Genomic DNA, 21,480 nt, shown 5'->3' with positions numbered 1-21,480 from the left:
GCTAATAAAAAGGAAAAAATATAAACTGAAAATACTTTCTCTCCATTTCATTGTCTCAGGATGTGATCAGGTAAAGAAAGAGGAGATCTAAAAGAAGGGAATATGTACAAATAGCGGTTAAGTCCTTGAAGGTCAACAGTTAGCTGAACTGTAGATAAACCTAAGTTAATGTAGCCAGTTCATTACATTGGACCCAGGAGCTCAGGTCAATGGAAAACATTAGCAGGAATGATGACGGGCATTGGATGAGCCAATGCATTTAAGTGTTACTCGGTATGACTGGAAACAGGCAAGGATTCTAGGCCTAAACTAAATATGGCACACATATTTTGACTTGAGGCTAGGTCAATAGCAGTAAAAAAAAAATAAATGGATTGTCATTTAGGATATTTCATTTATGTCCTATTTCAATGGTTCACAAAGTAAAAAAATCATCATGAATTATACATGTTAACATAATTTATGTTAACACTTTAACAATAGATTATTTTACTTGTCAATGTTTCCCCTTGTGATTCTGCTTATGTACAGTTTACCGATGGCTCTCTGCACATCACGTATGTCTGAGAGTCCATCGGAAGGGAGTGTAAAGTGCCAAGTCTACTACATGTGGGGAAAGCATACAGGCACACCTTAATGGTGATATGAAGGCTTCTGATTTTTGCTGGCATTTTTCCCTGAATGATTCAGAAGCTATTGATTGTACTGGCAGGGACAAATAGTTGTCACAAGAGTTACAACCTCTTTCACATAAGCCATTTTTCAGACAAAAAGCTATGGAAATATTCCTGGAGCTTGCATACAGATGAATAGTGTTATCTCAAAGGACTGATGAAAATTGATTTTTAGTTCTCTTTATCTCAAATATATGACATGATCTGATGGTCTCCGTCTACCTGGTGTCCTTTGGCCCAGATTTATAAAGAATCCCCTATGCTAGTTTAATGACTTCTTGTTCTACATTATCTAATTATACTGTGATTACTGAGGCAGATGTAGACTTTCAAGTGTTAGGACAGTTTAGTGTTTCCACATTATACCCTAAACCAATTTTTTCATATCAAATAATAATTCATTGTAGAAAATGCAAAGGGCTAAAAACATACTCCAGTACTTTGTCATATAAAAAGAATAATACATTTGCTGATTTGCATAAAAACATTAAAAGTAGTATTTGAAATTTTAACTTACTCTTAAATTTGCTGAGATAGTTATTCTAAACTACCCCATGACAGGAAGAGAAATGGTCCTGATGTATGTTCTTTATTTTTAACAGTCCTTGGCACTGTATATGGGGAAAGAACGTCATTTCCCCAAACAGGAGCTCGTTTAGATCCAGTTAAAAAATACCACAGGACAAACATGTTTAAGAGACATATGAAGCTGTAGTCAGAGTGGAAAGGACTGTGTGTGGAAGGTCTCATCTCTAACCAGCTCCTCTGGCCCTGTCACCAACTCCATGCTTCTCTCCATTCTGCCCTCTCCCTCCCCCTCTACCTCTTCACTGCATCCCTTGGTCATTTCATGACTCATCACTGAAGGTGGCCTTCAGAGAGTGTAGTCAGTGTGTCCCTGTCCACTCGGGTACATGAGGAAGGGCAGGATAGCAAAGCTCAGGACTGTTTGCCTCTTTGGGTGGGTGCATTACTTAGCAGGGTGTTCAATAAGTGGCAAAACGTATCGCCAAGTTCCTAAATTCAAATCAAATAGTCTTTACTAGAAAAAATATCAAAATGTGATTATTTCAATAAAACACAGTCTTTGTGTTTTATATTGGTATGCTTTACATTACAATTTAACTTTCTAAATTTGTTTAAAAGTATGTGCTTTACCAAAGAGTAATATTTTATTACTGATTTTTTAAAACTTTTGAGGATATAAGCACATGTAGCTTCTCACTAGAGCCTATATTTATTTACCATTTTGCCACTCTTTGTACCTAGTCTAAGTTGGTATGACTTAGAACAGTTTGGAGTAGCATTTACTTAGCAAGATGATTCACAACTGAAGTTCTGAAATAATTGCATTTTGAAAGGTAAATTTTTGAACATTAGTGAATTTTTTTCCAGAGGCTTTACTTTGCAAAAAGAAGACTTTGGCATCCTTTGGCTATTCTTTTGGTGATTGAAAAAAACAGTAATCAACGATTGTTATTAAAAAATAAAATTGCTCTTGATCTCTGTTTTTACAATACTACATGAGAAATCATGCTTAAAGTCCTAATTCTTGTCATGTAAAATAAGGGTTTGGCGGGTGGTGGGACCTTATTTCCACTGATGAGTTCACCGAGGCAATAACGATGCCATCAGATGGTCTTTTTATCACTCAAATTGTCATTTTTATGAAACTATTTTGTATACTTGGAAGAGCTGTTCTTTCACTGTAATCTTATTATATTTATGTTGCTTCCAAAGTTAGCTGTGTAGGGTGAGATTTAGTTTCCAGCCAATTTTTATTACTGGTTTTATTTCTTCAATATAGACTGTTAGTACATAGGTACGTCATCAACCATGACCCTGTCACATTAAGGATGAAGCAAGAGTTTCACTGTGTACTGACAACATGAAAATTCAGCTTTTGAGCTTTAAGAAAAAAACTTGTAAGAGATTACCAATCTTAAAGAATAAAACAAACCAATGATTTAAACAAAAAATGGTGCAGGAACTATATATTTCAGATCAGGAGAGGGACCATAAAACTCCATAATGTTCAACATATACCTTTCTGCTAGCTGTAATTGTTAGATATCCTGCCTTAAAATAATCCTTTTTTAGAAGTATTGGCAAGATGTATTTATTGAATTTTTTCCTAAGAGTGCTTGACCAGTCTTTCCGGGTTTGTCATAGATTAATCAATTTAAAATTTCTGTCTCCACCCTGCCTAGGAAAAATAGCTGCCTAAAATGTTTCATTAGAACAGAGTGCTGCACTGTGATTTAGTAGATGTGGAAGTTATTATAATTCTAGGCTAGCCTTGAAAATAGTTTCAGATTTATGGGGGAAGATTTGACTTTTCCAGTACCCAGTTTCATTAATACTGTGAAAAGAAAATTAGAATTGTAGGCTCCTGGGGTGTTTGTGAATTGAGATTAGCACAGTTTTTTCCACCATCTCCAAAAAAAAAAGTTAATTTTTTCCCATTTTTGTGCTTCAGTGCCACATGGGTCAGAAGAAATAATTATGACGTAATCACTCACAAGAATGCATGTTTAAATGCCACAGTTGCAAGAAAACAGGGAGGCAATGATTTTTGTGACATGTGCTAATTTCAACTTAAACTGTATTTCTTTTGAGAAGTGATGGGTGCTGAGGGTTTCAAATCCTAACTATCAATTCCTTCCATGCCCTGCAGGTCACACAACAGGCTTGAGAGAGAACATGTCTGTTACATCGTAGCCCTCCTAATGAATTAGAGATTCAAAAGAACTCAAAAGCAATAAGTTTTTACCACTTAGATGGCTCCTGGGTCTAACATGTCCTTCTGCTACTTTCAAAGCCTACAAGGCACATGTTTGAAGAGAAGTGCAGGGGCCACCACTGTGGGATTAAGGGAATCATTGTTTTCATCAGAAATCTAGGAATTGCATGAAAAGGGAGGCTAGCCATAGAAAAGCTCATCAAGTGCCTGGAGGACAGGCAGCTACTCCAAATGGCCCCACAGGGACAGAAGAGGCAATGGACTATCATGCCCTGCATGAATTTTTTTCCAGAGGCTTCACTTTGCAATGAGAAGACTTTGGCATCCTTTGGCTATTCTTTCGGTGATTGGAAAAACTGTAATCAAATATTGTTATTAAAAAATAACACTCTTCCTCCTTCACCTCGGGGGGGAAGCACAGGATCACAGCATTTATATAACCTATTCTTCAACTACCCTATACTTTGTAAACTATGTGTCCACAGCTTATCATCTATAGGCTTCATAAACTCTTACATGGGGTGCCTGGGAGGTTTTATTAGAACCCTTGAGAATGTCATGATGCTCACTAAGCGCCAAGTACCAGTGCGACTGCTGTTCTGATGGCCCTTTGTGATCTGACCACAGATACCTATTCAAAGTTGTCCTCATTTCTGAAGGCAGTTCGATCATAAGTTTATTGCTGTCTCCCAGTCCCCACATACCAATAAAAGTTCTACCTTCGTGGCTGGCTCATATGACCTTCCCCCTCTCTGCTGGTCAACTACTACTTACTCCTCAAGACTGAGCTTAAATGCCCGAAGCTGGCAAGAACAAAATCATGAAGCCTTATGGGAGGATTTGCGGAAACACATCTTCATCTCAATCTTTTCTTAACCATGCATTATCCATTTCAGTTTGGATCTTATGCTATCGGATAGGACATCTTACTTAAATGTTTCATTTCTGTTGGGTTGTGTCTTCTCTTCCAGACTAGATTACTAGTCATTTGATAGTTTCCTGTAACTGTATTTCTCTTTCATCCCAATTCCCTTACCTTGTAACCATCTAATGAAGATTGAACATACTAGCTGCAAAATGTATGTTTTCTGACTGATTAGAGGAAGAGATTTTCATAACAAAAACCCTAGGAGTAACCTGGGTGAATGCAGCCATTAAGAAAGCAGGAGAGACCTTTGATGTCCAAATTTTTAGTAAAGGTAATAAAGAAGTTGGCAAAGCACTGAAACTAATATTGCATATTTCTTTGTATTTTTTACCTACTTCCCTAATTCCACTCTTCCTATGATATCTTCAGGAAAAGAAGTAAATATGACATTTATTTAGTTAAATGAGAAATCACTTCTCTTGTGCTTAGGTGAATTGGGGTCAATGAATATCAGTACAAGTATCCTATCTGCATTTATTTTCCCTGTGTCTCCAAATAACATGCCACTTAATTCCAAGACTAATCACTAAGTTTTTTAAGGTCAACCAAGTTAGCAGTTTTCGATTCAACTCATTTGGGTCTTATTTACATCATCTGACACCCACAGCACTATCAACAGTTGAGAGCTCATTTGGACCTCTTTTCTCAAAATAAGCAGGGTAGTTGCAGAAGTTTCTAGAGTACTTTTCACTCCTGCTGCTATTGACAGGAAAAGTTGGAAAGGGCCCCATCAGTCAGATCAAACATTCCATGATTGTCAAGCAGAAGAAAAAACAGATAAGCAATAATTGAAAAAATAAGTTTCAAAGCAAGGGAGCCTGAAGAGTCTGTATGTGTTTTTCATGAAAATGTATTACATTTCAGAAAATGCAAGAAGAGCTGCATTTTGAAATGTGGATGATATTCTCCATTACTGATTTCTACACTCTTCGACAGCCAAGTAGTGCCTTTCCTGGGAACTCTTTGGCTAAACCACCCAGAAATCCCTTAAGATGCACTTCACTGTTTTACATATAGACAGTTGAACAGTCAGTCTTCACACAAAACCAAGGATTCATTTCCAAGGAATCCGCAAGTCTAGAACTAAGAATTTGGGGAGGGGAACTGGTATAAAGGGGAACAAGAATGGCCCCAGGATTTTGTAGCTAGAATGAAGAGGAGTGTGTGCATGGCTCCTTCCAATTCTGTGACAGAAGTTACTATAGTCACCTTGTTTTCTCAAAATTTACAGGTAAGGTCAGGTTTTTGAAGAGCTCCAGGGAAGATTTCATAACACCTTGGGGTTAACCTAGTTAAATACATCGAATGATCAAACACTCTTTAGATTCTTTCCAAATATTGCATGGATTTACCCTTAGTAGATATATTTTCACATGACTTGTCAACTGATGCTCAACATGGCTACTGTGACTTCTGACTCACTGTAAGGGTTAAATTTCTTTCCTTATTTAGTTAACAACTCTAACCTTCATTGAAATTATATGGTAGGCTCTGTGCTGTGCATTTAACATTCATTATTTAATTTATTCCTTGTAACAACTCTGTGGTGTAGGTGTTATCACTACTTTGCAGGAGGAGAAACTGAGTCTCAAAGAGATTTTTTTATTTAGGCTCCACAAGTGGCAGAGCCGAAATTCAAACTCAGGTATGTCTAGGGCTATTACAGTTTTATGCAATTTATACAATTAGTATTCCCAATTTTATCCTTTTCTGTGGAACTGCACACTTCAGGCCTCTTTTCTAAGCAGCTGCCCAGTTCTGCCCTTACCAGCCACAGTCCACTGCACCTCTTGCCATGTCCTTCCCAGTGAAAGGATTTTGCATTCCCATAGAATCTTAGGAAAGCAATGTGGACTGGTAAAAAAGAACACTGGACTTCAGGTTCGAGTTCAGGCACTGCCTCTACCCTGCTGAGTGATGGAGCTCGTTTCTGTTCATCTGTGAAACATTCTGTCTTTACTGATCAGTGCTCTCTGGCGCCTGCGGTTGGAGGGAATTAAATCTCTCCCTCTTTCAAAAATTTATTATGATATGTTTTCAGGCATCATAAAATCAATCACCTAAGACCATTCTCTGGTAATAACTGACAGCAAGGCTTATTATCTTGGAAATAGTAACTCTTTTGATTAGGTTTTAGGGTTTTTTTCCTTCTTTGTTCTGCAATTCCACCGTGTACTCTGGATGAAATCCAGAGTTGAGTCACTGCTGCATAGTATGCTGGGGCCTGCATGAACTGTTCCTCGGTCTGGGTTCCTGCACAACATCTATGTAAGTCCAGGTCCTTCTGAGTAATGGGGCAGCCAGTGTAAAGTTTTCCTGATTTAAAACTGGGTCTACTCACTTTGGGTGATAATCTTTATATTCCTGTCATGAAGCTATTGCTGTCTCAATTTTCTTTTGTTGGGAAAAGATCACATTCTTTTTGGTGAAAGTGCACTAGCTGAGGTGAAAGATTAGACAGCTTCCCCACTGAGCCCATTAGAAGGAAGCATGTCAAGCTCAGAATTGGGAAATACAGAAGACAAGCCATCCGTCATGGGGGGAGGGTGTGTGGCGGGCATGCCTGGTTACGTCACGCAGCCGCAGTGTTCCTGACTGTCTTAGGAGGAAGAACAGGCAAAGCTAACCATTCCCTCTCTCGCAAGGTCTGTGGGGCTGAGACCTGCATTTTTTTCCTCCAAAAATAAGAATAGCAGATTATATGTACCTTTTCCCCATCCTAGTGACCTAAATTTATCCAAGTGGAACACTGCTCTTGTCTAACTAGTTTTATAGTGGCTACTGAGAAAAGTTTTATGCTGAGAAAATGCAGAAATGCTTTAAAAAAACATTCTAGATGCTGCAGTGCCAATTCCTAATATTTCCCCCTCTTCTTGGGAATATGGTTTATTTCCATGTATGATATGGTTTATTAGTTAATTTGCTAGTGCTACTAATGAAAGCTAATTTATATTATTCAAGTTTCTATGTGGCAGACTCAGTGCTAAGCGCTCTACATGTATTGTCTCTTTCATCAGCAGCAATGATGGCATAAGTATTTAAAATTATCCATGCCATTTTGCAGATGCAAAAAGTCAAGTACACAGAGGTTTAGTGCTTTGCTTCTGATTACACAGCAAGTGACTGAACTGGAATGTGAATGCAGGCACTCTGACTTCCCACATTTGCTATATGAAATGTAAGAATGTTGTGTACTTGTTGATGTGGCAACATTGTACTTCTCTTTCTACTAGTTTTTTAAAAAATTGGCCTCTGGCTGTATTGCCATCTTTAATATAGCCTTTCTAACCTGGCAAATTAATAAACTAGTCTCGTTTTTCCTATTTTACTTCCAATGCCAGGCCTCTAATAATTCTGAGGATGGATAGGAACTGCTAATGACGACAGTGATTCAATCAAGTCAGATGCCATGAGATGACACCTGTTACAGTGTTTACTGCTCTCTGGAGCATAGGACCCAGCAAAGACAGCATCGGCTCTTCATGGAGGCAGCATGCCCTGTAGTACGGTATTGAGAACATGCTAGCTTGTCTCTAATATCATCTGAGGAAATGTAATTAATAAAATACCAAGGAAACTTCACAGGAAACCAATTTCATTACCAAAGCAGGTATTTGACACCAATTACAATAAAACATGATTTCATTCTTCCTGGACTTCGTGTTTCCGTAAGAGCTATACATACCTAGACATACATTTCTTCCTTCAAGTTTGGTGAATATTTTAAAGCACAATATGTCCATCCCACTGTCTCCTTCCACAGCTCAAAAGGCATGTCATACTTTAGAAAGGCTCTTACAGTATTTTGTCATTTTCTAATAAGGATTTGTGAAAAATTACTAATGTTTTAAGGCTGGATAGTCATACAACACCTAAAAAGTTGCCATGTATTCATTTCTGAATGGATTTTTACACACTGAAGAAGGGTTCTATGTAAGCAGCCATGCACTTTTTTGCACACTTTTGAGTAATGCTTAATCTAACTCAGCAAAGTCACTTATTTGCTAAGTAATTATTCTAAATGACCAATTAATGTTAATTAAAACATTTGATTAGAGCCCATGCTCTCTCACATCAGAGGGACTGTGCTCATTCTCACTTGGATCAAATCCTTAAGCCTTACGAGGGGCCTTACAACAAGATAGACTAATGCACATGCTGGCGCAAAAGCCAGCACTAGGAGCAACAAGCCCTCCACGGACCGTCGGCTTTGTCATCATTGTTTGTTACACCCTTAGTAGGTGCCAGGCACTCTGCTGAGCACTGGCTAGGTATCTTTTCCTTTCAATCTTCAAACAACCCTAACAATCCTATTTTCCCCATTCCACAGATTAGGAAATTGAGCCTCAAAGATACTAAGTAACTTCCTCAAGACTAAGAAGGGCTGTAGCTCAAACTAATTCTAAGTCCAAAGTTATGGGCAAAACTAATACTTCATGTTGTATATAACACAATTTATGCAAAATACCCTTAACAAAGTTTTCTAACATGTGACAATGATCCATTCTATTATGGTGTTCAAAAAAAAATTCCAGAATCACAGATAGGTGGGGATACTTCATGCCAAACAAAAATTGCTGTGTTCTGAAAACAAAAACCACCTTTCGTTTGTTGCCTACTGATCTCCTGGTAGGAACTAATTTTGGTGAATGAAATTGGCTGCCTGAAGAGGTGGAATCACCTTTACTGACCAAGACCTTAACTTTCCCCACAGCTTGACCAAACTTTACAAAGGCTTCTTCCTGCCTCTAGTCCCTCGCCTCCCTTTCCTTTGAGGACTTAATCTAAAAAACTTGGAATTCCAAATTCCTTCTCTGCCCTTTGACATGTAAATTTTTTAAAAACCTTTTGCTAGGTTTTCGACCCAGCACCATTTTTCTCAAGGACCTGGAAGATGGCTCTTAGAAATATAACCTTCAAGGAAGATAGCTCCCCATCTCCCAGTTTCTGTGGGAGGGTAGAAGCCTACCTTGAGGGGGAGAAGCTTTCTCCAAGTTGTAAAACTAACAACTAACTCCAGTCATGAAAATATTTGAAGGAGAAGGTTTACTTTGGATTAAGCCAACTAGCAAACCACAGATTGTCTATGATCTTCCACCGTAGCTCTTAAAAACTCTTTAGACCTCATTTCAGTTGAGTTCAGGTTGAGTCCTCGCCTCCCCCTATTGCAATAGTCTTGAATAAGTCTCCTTGCCTGTTTAACTTTTTGCCCAGTGTAATTTTTGCTTTGACATTACTGCTCTTAGAAAAATGGGAAAAATGAGCGCAAGTGATGTCTAATGACTGTCTTCTATTTTAACCATACGGTACTCATTTTTATTCCAGTTTTCTGGAGAATCAAATTGATAATGGAAAACATAGTTCCTCCACTGAAAGCCAGCTCACCCACCAGTGCCTAGACTTCACTGCCCTGTCCTGACCCATCTGATTAACTGGGCCTGACTCTGTGTGATCAGCGCTGACTCTGACCTAGTGCCAAGGAGATGCTCTATATGTTTCCAAAAATGGAGCACTAATTACTGCTGTTTTTCTGGCTGCAGCTTAAAATTCCCCATGTTAACAGCAATGTGTTGGCTATTATGGGCTAATTAAACTCACTTTTGAATAATTAAATAATAAATACCCCAATTTAAATGTACCATAAAAGTATCTTCTAATCAGGCTCTAAAATGTGATCTAATAAGTGATATATTCCTTTAGATGATTGTGATTACTTATTTAATGAAAAAATGCACCTTGTTCAATATACATACCCTTGTTCCTAATGTGGTTAATGGGATCAGTTCGATAGAAATCCTTTGATCTTTTCTCAAAATAGCACTCTGGAAAACCACTCAAAACTGCATGATAATTGAAGCAAATTTAGCCTAATGAATAGTAATACATGAAAAGGACCTTTTGCCATCAAATTTAAATTTATGCCAGCCATGGAATTATTTGAATGAATATTTAAAAAATTAATCCTGTATTTGTGAGGTGCCTGAATTCTGGAACAGCTGTCAGCATTGCAAGAAATTAAAGCTCACCTTTTCTAAACTACAGAGCTTAGGAGCTCTCATATTACAGTACCTTAATCTTTCCAAATCTCCTTAGCTATGAGAATATTTGTTTCATAGAATAATGAAATGCAATCGTTATATAAAGTACTACGGACAATGATGAATACAGAATAAATCTTCACTAAAAACTGGTTGTTATTGTGATCTCTCATTACTCAATAATATGTGATTCAGCTGATAGGCAATCAACCGTTATCCTCTGAGGGGCCATATTGATCACCTCATCCCCACTGGTTCCAGTTAATGTGTAAGAGATTTCCACAATAACTGCCCAGATTTATTATTCAATAGAGCTTTTTGTTTTCTCATTTGACAAAGGCTTGATTTGAAAGTGTAGACATGTCCTATTAGTTATCCACTCTCCTGCCCACACACATGCACAGAAAAAATAAACATATTATTCTTAGCACTACAAATATAAGAGGAAATTTTCTTTCCTAAATAGGTCTAACAGGAAGCTGGTCCTGCTCTCTTTGTAACAAATGACAAATTATTCATTAGGAAGCTTCAGTACCAAAGAGGGTCATTGTCTACAGTCTCAAATATCAACATAATTCAGAGTTTTGAGAAAGAGGTCTATTTAAAAGAGGGCCTTGAAACTAAGATGTAGTGACATGATTAAAAGTCATCTTGGAACTTAAGTGGTTTGCAGTGTTGCTATTGTGTCAGTCTACTAAGTGAATCAAAATCATAAGATTTTTTAAGAAATCTGTTTTACAAAAACTTATGTACAGTTATACAAATAGTAATAACAGCAAATACACTGTACTTATGAGCAAGGCATTGTTCTGTGACATGCTTTCCATATACTAATTCATTTAATCTAACAACTGTATCTCTAGGCTGAGGGAAAAGCACAGAAGGTGCAAATGTGTTTGAGAATAAGTGTGAAGAACAAATCAGCCATCTGTCACATGCCCAGGCAGCTGAAACCAGGCATTTTAGGATAATGGTACCCTGTGACCTAGTAACCAATGACTGCTTCAGATTTTTTTACCTGTCAACTAAGAGCTGGGGTTCATTAGCCACCCTAAATTGTATAGCGACCCTTGTATTTCAAAACACTGCTTATACCAATGCAAAGCTGTCATCCAATGCTAACCACACATGATAGTGTGGCTAGAATCAAGTATAATTGAGTTCCATGTGTTCCTTCCTACCCAGGGGGTTGTTCCTGATCTAGTTTCAACAAGTATAGTTCCCATCAGGAGGTCTGAGTGGTTTTATCTGTTGCCCACCAATTTTCAGCCAGGAAAAATAACAACATTATGTAAAAGGAAAAAAATAGCTCGAATATTCTTTTTTATATTACTGAATTGGGAAAAAGAAAACCTGTGCTTTATGCTCTATTTTATACCAGGCATTGCAGTGTCTTAAGTATACAAGTTTTTAATTTTTGCAACAACCTCAAAAAAGAAGGTGATATTTTGACATCAAAGATGGAGAAGCTGGTAATCATAAAGAATAACTGAAAAAGCATCTCGGGCAGAATGAAGTATGTCATTCTATAGAATGTACTCCAGGGTGTAAACTTTATTTTTGCTCCTAGAGCTTAACAGAGCAGTGGGTACACAATACTACTTGATCAATGGTGAAACTGACAACCCAAATATACAACTTTTCTCTTCAGTAAGAGTTTTGGATGAAACCACATGGTAATTCAAATAAATAAACAGTTGATAAAATGTATAATTTACGTGTGTTCAAAAAGATGCCAGATTTTTCCTGTTTCATTAATAGCTTTGGGAGAGCACCTAAATAACAAGCATAGCACATTTTTAGAAAAAAAGCCATTTTTTGAAGAGGGTAATTAGAGAACCTTCATATGTAAATATTCAGAAAGCCTGAATAGAGATCAGTGTGAAATATAGAGAAGATGCAGGCAACCTGGCTATAAAAGTAATAATGCATTTCTTTATAAAAATATCTCCTTTGACTTGCTTGAAGAGCAGCAAAATGCATAGCAGATATGTTCATTTCTGAATATTTAATTCAGTGTCACTTTCCTAAGAAATCACTTTCTGAAAATATGGCCTACTAATATATCTAACAGTATCAAAACCCTAATAACATCAACTACAATTTTTCCCATATTATCTATCTATATTCAAGATGAAAAGAAAGCAAGAAATTGATATTAAAGAAAACTAGTACATCAGTGTATTAAGAAACAAACACTTGCAGGTCATCCTATAAAGAAACCATATTCAGAGATTTTTAAAAATCCTCTATTCCAAAAAAAAGTTGGAAAATGGAAAAAAAGTCATGTAAACTAAGACCTTCATAGGAAGCTGTCACACAGAGACAATTCAACCCAAAGAGCAACCCTCCATGGATTACCAAAGATAGGCATGAAAAAATCATAGGGAACTGGACAGAATAAAACAGTGTAGAAAAGAGATCTCACTTACAAAATGCAATACAGAAAAAGAAGCCATAGAGGGCAGAGCAGAAGAAAAGCCGAGGGCAAACGATTTCAAGTGTAAGCCGTAAGAGGAACTGATGAATTGAAAGTGAGTGAGGAGAGAAAGACTGAGGGCCGGGATGATAGTTGCAGCAGGCTTGGCCTCCAGAGCACTGAGGGAGCTGTCGTCAGAGTCGGGAGCTGCTGTGTCTTGTTACATTTGGACAACAGATTTTGATGCGGTGGAACAAAATGAAAACTTACACAACAAAGCCATGGAGAGAGCCAGACAAACAGGGTCCCTGCTTCATGGAGCTTACCTTCTTGTCGTGGAATGCAAGCTATATATTAATGAACAAGGAAACATAAGTAGACAAGATTCTTTCAGATTGTGAGAAGTGTGGTGAAGAAAACAGGCAGAAAGATTATCTGGAGTATGGCTAGTAATAAGATGCTCCTCACTTCCCACTGTTATAATATTTAATCAAGTACACAAAAGTCAGATGAATAAAAAGAAGAGGAAGATGACAAAACGGTCACCTATTTCTTTTCTCTCTTCCCCTCCCGTCGCCAGCCATCCTGTTGTCGGGGGAGTGTCCCCAGAGAAAGGGAGAGACAGTAAGCCAGTTTATAAGTAATGGCTAGAAGAGCTGGATCATTCAGCTGTGCTAAAGAAGAAAAAATAAGTGACAATTGTAAGTGCAATTAGAGTTCTCACACTGGATTTACTAGGTGCTTAAGGTGAGGATTCTATATAAAGAGCATGATGGGCTATACTCAGCAAAAGGATTCAGGCCATAGGGAAACCATCAGGCACTCTAATTAGTAAGAATGTATCTTGTTTTCAGCACTACTGCAATAGAAAATACTGAAAAAAATTGACTTCTCTCAAGAAAACAGTAATTGGGGAAACAAAATAAAATATAAACATACACACACGCACACACACACCAATGTACAACTGGAATTTGTTTTACGAACAATCTATGCTGGAGGATCTCTGAGGAGATCAGGTACAAAGAAGAATGTCACGGTTGGGCATATGAGAATAGGAGGAATGGGGAAAGAAGAAATTTGAGAGCGGGAGAAGGCAAAAAAATGGAGCAAAAAAGCAGTAACTTTTGTGGGGTTTTTTTGACCAATAAAGAAAGAATGAGAATACCAATGAAAACAAATGCAGGATCCCGGCAAAGAGGCCCAGGATGGAATCATAAAGTGACTGCATCTGTCCGAACAAGGAAAGAGAATGGGTGTAGAGATCAATGAACTCGAGGAATGGAATGGGTGCTCATCAGAGCTCTAATAGTTGTATATGAAAGACGATTCTGAGAGGCTGAGAATTCTGACCCGTGGGGTGGAGGGTAAAGGAGGATGAGAATGCAGCCAGTCTGGATCTCCCAGACCTGCTGAGATATGACTGCTGAGCTTCTGCTCATCACTGCATTCAGTACCTGCTCTAACTGCTTAGAGGATGTCGCTGCAGCTAGTGGGGAGAAGTGATATTCTACAAAGAGATGCAAGATGATATGCATCCTGAACTATTTTTTATCCAAATATCAAAATGAATATATTCTTCCCAGGAATGCAATTTAGGTATTTTATGGTGACATGTCTCCTGGGCTCTATGTGACACCAGTTGAGGTTATGAGCTAGCCAATAGTGGTTAGGCTATGTCTACCTCACTCATTCTGTTAACCTAAGCAAGAAAATTATATATTTAAGAAATACTGCTTTGCAAAGGAAACTAATGGAAATGATGTGCATACTTGATATTAGGAACATCTGGAATCAGATCCAGCCTATGACTCACTCATTTTCAGGGTCCATAGCCACCTCTTAATGGTACAGAATTGCACAGAAACAGTATTTATGGGTTAGTCAGTTACCCCACATCACAAACGAGGAGGAGAAATGACACATCAACTAGAATTAAAATGCATCAGGTTGAATTTTAGACATAGCAAGACTCAAATATTTCTGTATTAAATATATCAAGGATGCTACCTGCTATTTGTTTTACTACCGCCAAAAGACTTTCACTTCCAAAATTCAGAAATATGTCACTTAAGATAATTTGCTGGCAGAGTGACTGGTGGAGACTTTTTGTCAGTGGAAAGGTCAAATAATTTTCTACAATACACTACAGTTTTCAAGCTTTACAATTTTACTATAGGTGACCCAAGGGAAAGATCATTATGCCATTACACACAAAAATTATGTTGTGAATTAATGGAATGTGAATGGTAAGGCACCAGCCTTGTGTGCTGTAGCCCACTGCTTTTTCTGAAATATATAATGTTGGTGGGTTTTATTTTAATGTTTAAAAAAAATAGAAGTGGGGAAATTTAACCATGTTAAAAAGCAAGAACCCTTATCTCACAACAAGGTATTGTGTAATAGGGCAGACTTCTAGACATACATGCAAGGCTATTCTAAGGACTATACATGCAACAAAGATTTAGGATAAAGCAAAAGAAGTAAGAAAAAAAGTTGACTAACCTAACCCACCTGAGCTTGGCTCACAGGGGTCAATGTCCTCGTCATCACTGGGACACTCAGCTGAGGCCACAAGGATGTCATCTGTGGTCTGTAAAAGAATCATATTCAGTGTATTAATTTAAAGAGACCTAATAGATTTTCTCACCTTTGTCTCACTGACAAGTGCAACACTGTATTTACCTGACATGTTGAGAAACCAAGTACAATATTTCCCTTCCCAAGTACACAGAGCTTACATTTTTCAATTTATGCTAGATCCCTCAAGGAAGTATTTGCATATTTGTGAAAACTTGATTATAGCTATTTTACATGAGGACACTAATGGTGGAAGTCAACTTGTAGATATACATCCATTCAACTGCACAGAGAAGCTGTACACAGTAGCATGCAGAGGTTTAAAACAAGCTGGCAGACAGATGATTTGAAATTTATTGCAGCCCTGGAGTGCTACAAAGTATGCATCAGTAAGCTTTATGCAGTACTTGTGCTTGGCTTCCTAAAAGCAGAACAGCTATAACCTTTTATATTCATGACCAGGTAGAATTTGATATAGCTTGTCATTATTAGGAAATACAGATTAAGTAGAAAATATCTTTCATTGGTGCAAAAAGGGAAGCAAATATAATCCATTTAAGGAATTGTTTAAAATTTGTGTTGAGCTTTCACACTTGATTCTCATTTTTGCAATATTTAGACAGCAGGTATAGTTACCCCATTGTCCTTTCCATTATTAAGATTTCATAATAAATGAAAAGTGTATGGGGAGCAGTGATCTTTTACAGTGAATAAGATAGAGGTGACAGTTTTCTCTGTGACACTCTAGTTGCTTCATTGCACTTATAGCAAAAAAGATAACCATCACTGTAATAAAAAGCAAAGCATGTAAATCCTAGCAGTTAGTCACATAATCAACACATTTACAAGCACCAAAGGTTGTTCTTTTATTGCCACTTACAAGCAGCAGTAAACACAGCACAGATATTGAATGGAAATTCCATCAGATTTGGCTAATGTTAACACCAAGAATTCAAGGTCCAAGAAGGAAAATATCTCATTACATTGGCTAAGGATTAAGGAGATTATAGTTGTTTAGACAAAACTCAGAACCACAACAGTGATGGAACCCTTACTTAAAAGTGGAGTTAAGTAATATAGATCCTACATTAATGAAAAAGCAGAAATATGATATGACTTACTTTCATTAAGGGAATACCTAATACAGTTAAGAGACTAAAGTATTAATAAATAAATACTAAGAAAATTGTGCCATCTTGAGAACTGGAGACAAGGGATGATGTACTTTTGTGACAAAAATTAGGCTTAACCATCTTTCTTTTTTTCTTTTTTTAAAAAATTTTTTATCAAGGTATTATTGATATACACTCTTACGAAGGTTTCACATGAAAAAACAATGTGGTTACTATATTTACCCATATTATCAAGCCTCCCTCCATACCCCATTGTAGTCACTGTCCATCAGTGTAGTAAGATGCCACAGAGTCACTATGTGCCTTCTCTGTGCTACACTGTTCTCCCTGCGGTCCCCCACACCATGTGTACTAAACATAATACCCCTCAATCCTCTTCTCCCTCCCGCCCCATCCTCCCTCCCATACCCCTCCCCTTTGGTAACCACTAGTTCATTCTTGGAGTCTCTGAGTCTGCTGCTATTTTGTTCTTTCAGTTTTGTTTCATTGTTATACTCCACAAATGAGGGAAATCATTTGGCACTTGTCTTTCTCCACCTGGCTTATTTCACTGAGCATAATGTCCTCCAGCTCCATCCATGTTGTTACAAATGGTAGGATTTGTTTCTTATGGCTAAATAGTATTTGTGTTTATGTACCACATCTTCTTTATTCATTCATCTACTGATGGACACTTAGGTTGCTTTCATATCTTGGCTATTGTAAAAAGTGCTGCGATAAACATAGGGGTGCATATGTCTTTTTGAATTTGAGAAGTTGTATTATTTGGGTAAATTTAAAGGAGTGGGATTCCAGGGTCAAAAGGTGGTTCTATTTTTAGTTTTTTGAGGAACCTCCATATTGCTTTCCACAATGGTTGAACTAGCTTACATTGCCAACAGCAGTGTAGGAGGGTTCCCCTTTCTCCCCATCTTCACCAGAATTTGTTGTTCTTAGTCCTTTTGATGCTGGCCATCCTTACTGGTGTGAGGTGATATCTCATTGTGGTTTTAATTTGTATTTCCCTGATGATTAGCAATGTGGAGCATCTTTTCATGTGCCTGTTGGCCATCTGAATTTCTTCTTTGGAGAACTGTCTCTTCATATCCTCTGCCCATTTGTTAATCAGGTTATTTGCTTCTTGGGTGTTGAGGCATTTAAGTTCTTTATATATTTTGGATGTTAACCCCTTGTTGGATATGCCTTCTACAAATATATTCTCCCACACTGTAGGATGCCTTTTTGTTCTGTTGATGGTGTCTTTTGCTGTACAGAAACTTTTTAGTTTGATGTAGTCCTATGAGTTCATTTTTGCTTCTGTTTCCCTTGCTGGAGGAGATGGGTTCAGGAAGAAGTTGCTCATGCTTATATTCAGGAGATTTTTGTCTATGTTGTCTCCTAAGAGTTTTATGGTTTCATGACTTAACATTCAGATCTTTGACCCATTTTGAGTTACTTTTGTGTATGGGCTTAAACAATAACCCAGTTTCATTCTCTTGCATGTAGCTGTCCAGTTTTGCCAACAGCAGCTGTTGAAGAGGCTGTCATTTCCTCTTTGTATGTCCATGGCTCCTTTATCTTATATCAATTGACCATATATGCTTGGGCTTTTATCAGGGCTCTCTAGTCTGTTTCATTGGTCTATGGGTCTGTTCTTGTGCCAGTACCAAATTGTCTTGATTACTGTGGCTTTGTAGTAGAGCTTGAAGTTGGGGAGCGTAATGCCCCCAGCTTTATTCTTTCTTCTCAGAATTGCTTTGGCTATTCGAGGTCTTTTGTGGTTCATATGAATTTTAGAACAATTTTCTCTAGTTCATTGAAGAATGCTGTTGGTATTTTGATAGGAATTGCCTTGAATCTATAGATTGCTTTAGGCAGGATGGTCATTATGACAATATTAATTCTTCTTATCCATGAGCTTGGGATGTGTTTCCAGTTATTGGTATCTTCTTTAATTTCTCCCATGAGTTTCCTGTAGTTTCAGAGTATAGGTCTTTCACTTCCTGAGTTAGGTTTATTCCTAGGTATTTTATTCTTTCTGATGCAACTGTCAATGGAATTGTTTTCCTGATTTCTCTCTCTGCTAGTTTATTGTTACTGTGTAGGAATGCCACAGACTTCTACATATTAATTTTGTATCCTGCAACTTTGCTGAATTCAGATATTAGATCTAGTAGTTTTAGAGTGGATTCTTTAGGGTTTTTTATGTACAATATCATGTCATCTGCAAATAGGGACAGTTTAACTTCTTCCTTGCCAGTCTGGATGCCTTTTATTTCTTTGTGTTGTCTGATTGCCATGGCTAGGACCTCCAGTACTATGTTGAATAGAAGTGGGGAGAGTGGGCATCCTTGTCTTGTTCCCGATCTTAAAGGAAAAGCTTTCAGCTTCTCACTATTAAGTATATTGGCTGTGGGTTTGTCATATATGGCCTTTATTATGCTGAGGTACTTGCTCTCTATACCCATTTTGTTGAGAGTTTTTATCATGAATGGATGTTGAATTTTGTTGAATGCTTTTTCAGCATCTATGGAGATGATCATGTGGTTTTTGTCCTTTTTGTTGATGTAGTGGATGATGTTGATGGATTTTCGAATGTTTTACCATCCTTGCATGCCTGGAATAAATCCTACTTGATCATAATGGATGATCTTTTTGACGTATTTTTGAATTCAGTTTGCTAATATTTTGTTGAGTATTTTTGCATTTATGTTCATCAGGGATATTGGTCTGTAATTTTCTTTTTTTGTGGTGTCTTTGCCTGGTTTTGGTATTAGAGTGATGCTGGCCTAATAAAATTAGTTTGGAAGTATTCCCTCTTCTTCTATTCTTTGTAAAACTTTAAGGAGGATGGGTATTAGTTCTTCACTAAATGTTTGATAAAACTCAGCGGTGAAGCCATCTGGTCCAGGAATTTTGTTACTAGGTGGATTTTTGATTACCAGTTCAATTTCGTTGCTGGTAATTGGTCTGTTCAAATTTTCTGTTTCTTCCTTGGTCAGCCTTGGAAGATTGTATTTTTCTAGAAAGTTGCCCATTTCTTCTAGGTTATCCAGTTTGTTAGCATATAATTTTTCATAGTATTCTCTAATAATTCTTTGTGTTTCTGTGGTGTCTGCAGTGACTTTTCCTTTTGCATTTCTGATTCTGCTTATCTGAGTAAACTCTCTTTTTTTCTTGATAATTCAGGCTAGAGGTTTATGTATTTTGTTTATTTTCTCGAAAAACCAGCTCTTACTTTCATTGATTCTATTGTTTTATTCTTCTTGATTTTATTTCTGCTCTGATCTTTATTAGGTCCATCCTTCTACTGACTTTGGGCCTCATTTGTTCTTCTTTTTTGAGTTTCATTAATTGTGAGTTTAGACTGCTCATATGGGTTTGTTCTTCTTTCATGAGGTAGGCCTGTATTGCAATATACTTTCCTCTTAGCATGGCCTTCGCTGTGTCCCACAGGTTTTTGCGGTGTTTAATTATTATTGTCATTTGTCTCCATATATTGCTTGATCTCTGTTTTTATTTGGTCATTGATCCATTGGTTATTTAGGAGCATGTTGTGGAGCCTCCATGTGTTTGTGGGGTTTTTCATTTTCTTTGCATAGTTTATTTCTAGGTTTATACCTTTGTGGTCTGAGAAGCTGGTTGGTACAATTTCAATCTTTTTGAATTTACTGAGGCTCTTTTTGTGGCCTAGTATATGATCTATTCTTGAAAATGTTCCATGTGCACTTGAGAAGAATGTGAATTCTGCTGCATTTGGGTGTAGAGTTCTGTGGATTTCTGTTAGGTCCATCTGTTCTAATGTGTTGTTCAGTGCCTCTGTGTCCTTACTTATTTTCTGTCTGGTTGATCTGTCCTTCAAAGTGAGTGGAGTGTTGAAGTCTCCTAGAATGAATGCATTGCATTCTGTTTTCCCTTTTAATTCTGTGAGTATTTGTTTCACATATGTAGGTGCTCCTGTGTTGGGTGCCTAGATATTTATAATGGTTATATATTCTTGTTGGATTGACCCTTTTATCATTATGTAATGTCCTTCTTTGTCTCTTGTGACTTTCTTTGTTTTGAAGTCTATTTTGTCTGGTACAAGTACTACAACTCCTGCTTTTTTCTCCCTATTAGTTGCATGAAATATCTTTTTCCATCCCTTCACTTTTAGTCTGTATATGTCTTTGTGTTTAAAGTGAGTCTTTTGTAGGCAGAATATAGATGTGTCTTGTTTTTTTATCCATTCAGTGTCGCTATGTCTTCTGATTGGTGCATTCAGTCCATTTACATTTAGGATGATTATTGATAGGTATGTACTTATTGCCACTGCAGGCTTTAGATGCGTGGTTACCAAAGTTTCAAGGTTTACTTCCTTACTATCTAAGAGTCTAACTTAACTCACTTAATATGCTGTTACAAACACAATCTAAAGGTTCTTTTCTTTTTCTCCTCCTTTGTTTTCCTCCTCTATTCTTTATATATTAGGTGTCATGTTCTGTACTCTTTTTTTATCCCTTGATTGACTTTGGGGATAGTTAATTAAATTTTGCATTTGCTTAGTAATTAGCTGTTCTATTTCTTTTCTGTGGTTTAATTACCTCTGGTGACAGCTATTAAACCTTAGGAACACTTCCATCTATAGCAGTTCCTCCAAAATAGACTGTAGAGATGGTTTTGGGGAGGTAAATTCTCTCAACTTTTGCTTATCTGGAAATTGTTTAATCCCTCCTTCAAATTTAAATGATAATCTTGTTGGATAAAGTAGTCTTGGTTTGAGACCCTTCTGCTTCATGGCATTCAATACATCATGCCACTCCCTTCTGGCCTGTAAGGTTTCTGTTGAGAAATCTGATGATAGCCTGATGGGCTTTCCTTTGTATGTGATCTTATTTCTCTCTCTGGCTGCTTTTAATAGTCTGTCCTTATCCTTGATTTTGCCATTTTAATTACTGTATGACTTGGTGTTGTCTTGCTTGGGTTCCTTTTGTTGGGAGATCTGTG

General features: G+C 37.3%; 1 protein-coding gene across 31 annotated transcripts in view; it reads right to left on the bottom strand.

Annotated features, from left to right (window-relative positions):
• NRXN1 (neurexin 1) overlaps positions 1-21,480 on the bottom strand; it is a 1,077,010-nt gene that overhangs the window by 6,361 nt on the left and 1,049,169 nt on the right. For 18 of the 31 annotated variants that reach the window (XM_073213325.1, XM_073213306.1, XM_073213304.1 and 15 more), the window contains one exon: positions 15,308-15,395. In XM_073213325.1, coding sequence (XP_073069426.1) covers positions 15,308-15,395 — 88 coding nt within the window. The remainder of the gene's footprint in view (positions 1-15,307; positions 15,396-21,480) is intronic. The other 13 variants (XM_073213327.1, XM_073213337.1, XM_073213308.1 and 10 more) reach the window with 1 other exon arrangement.

This window comes from Manis javanica, chromosome 1 (assembly GCF_040802235.1).
Source record: "Manis javanica isolate MJ-LG chromosome 1, MJ_LKY, whole genome shotgun sequence".
Classification (NCBI taxonomy): Eukaryota; Metazoa; Chordata; class Mammalia; order Pholidota; family Manidae; genus Manis; species Manis javanica.
Note: the sequence above shows the minus strand (reverse complement) of the source record. Positions and strands in the feature narration are given on the sequence as shown.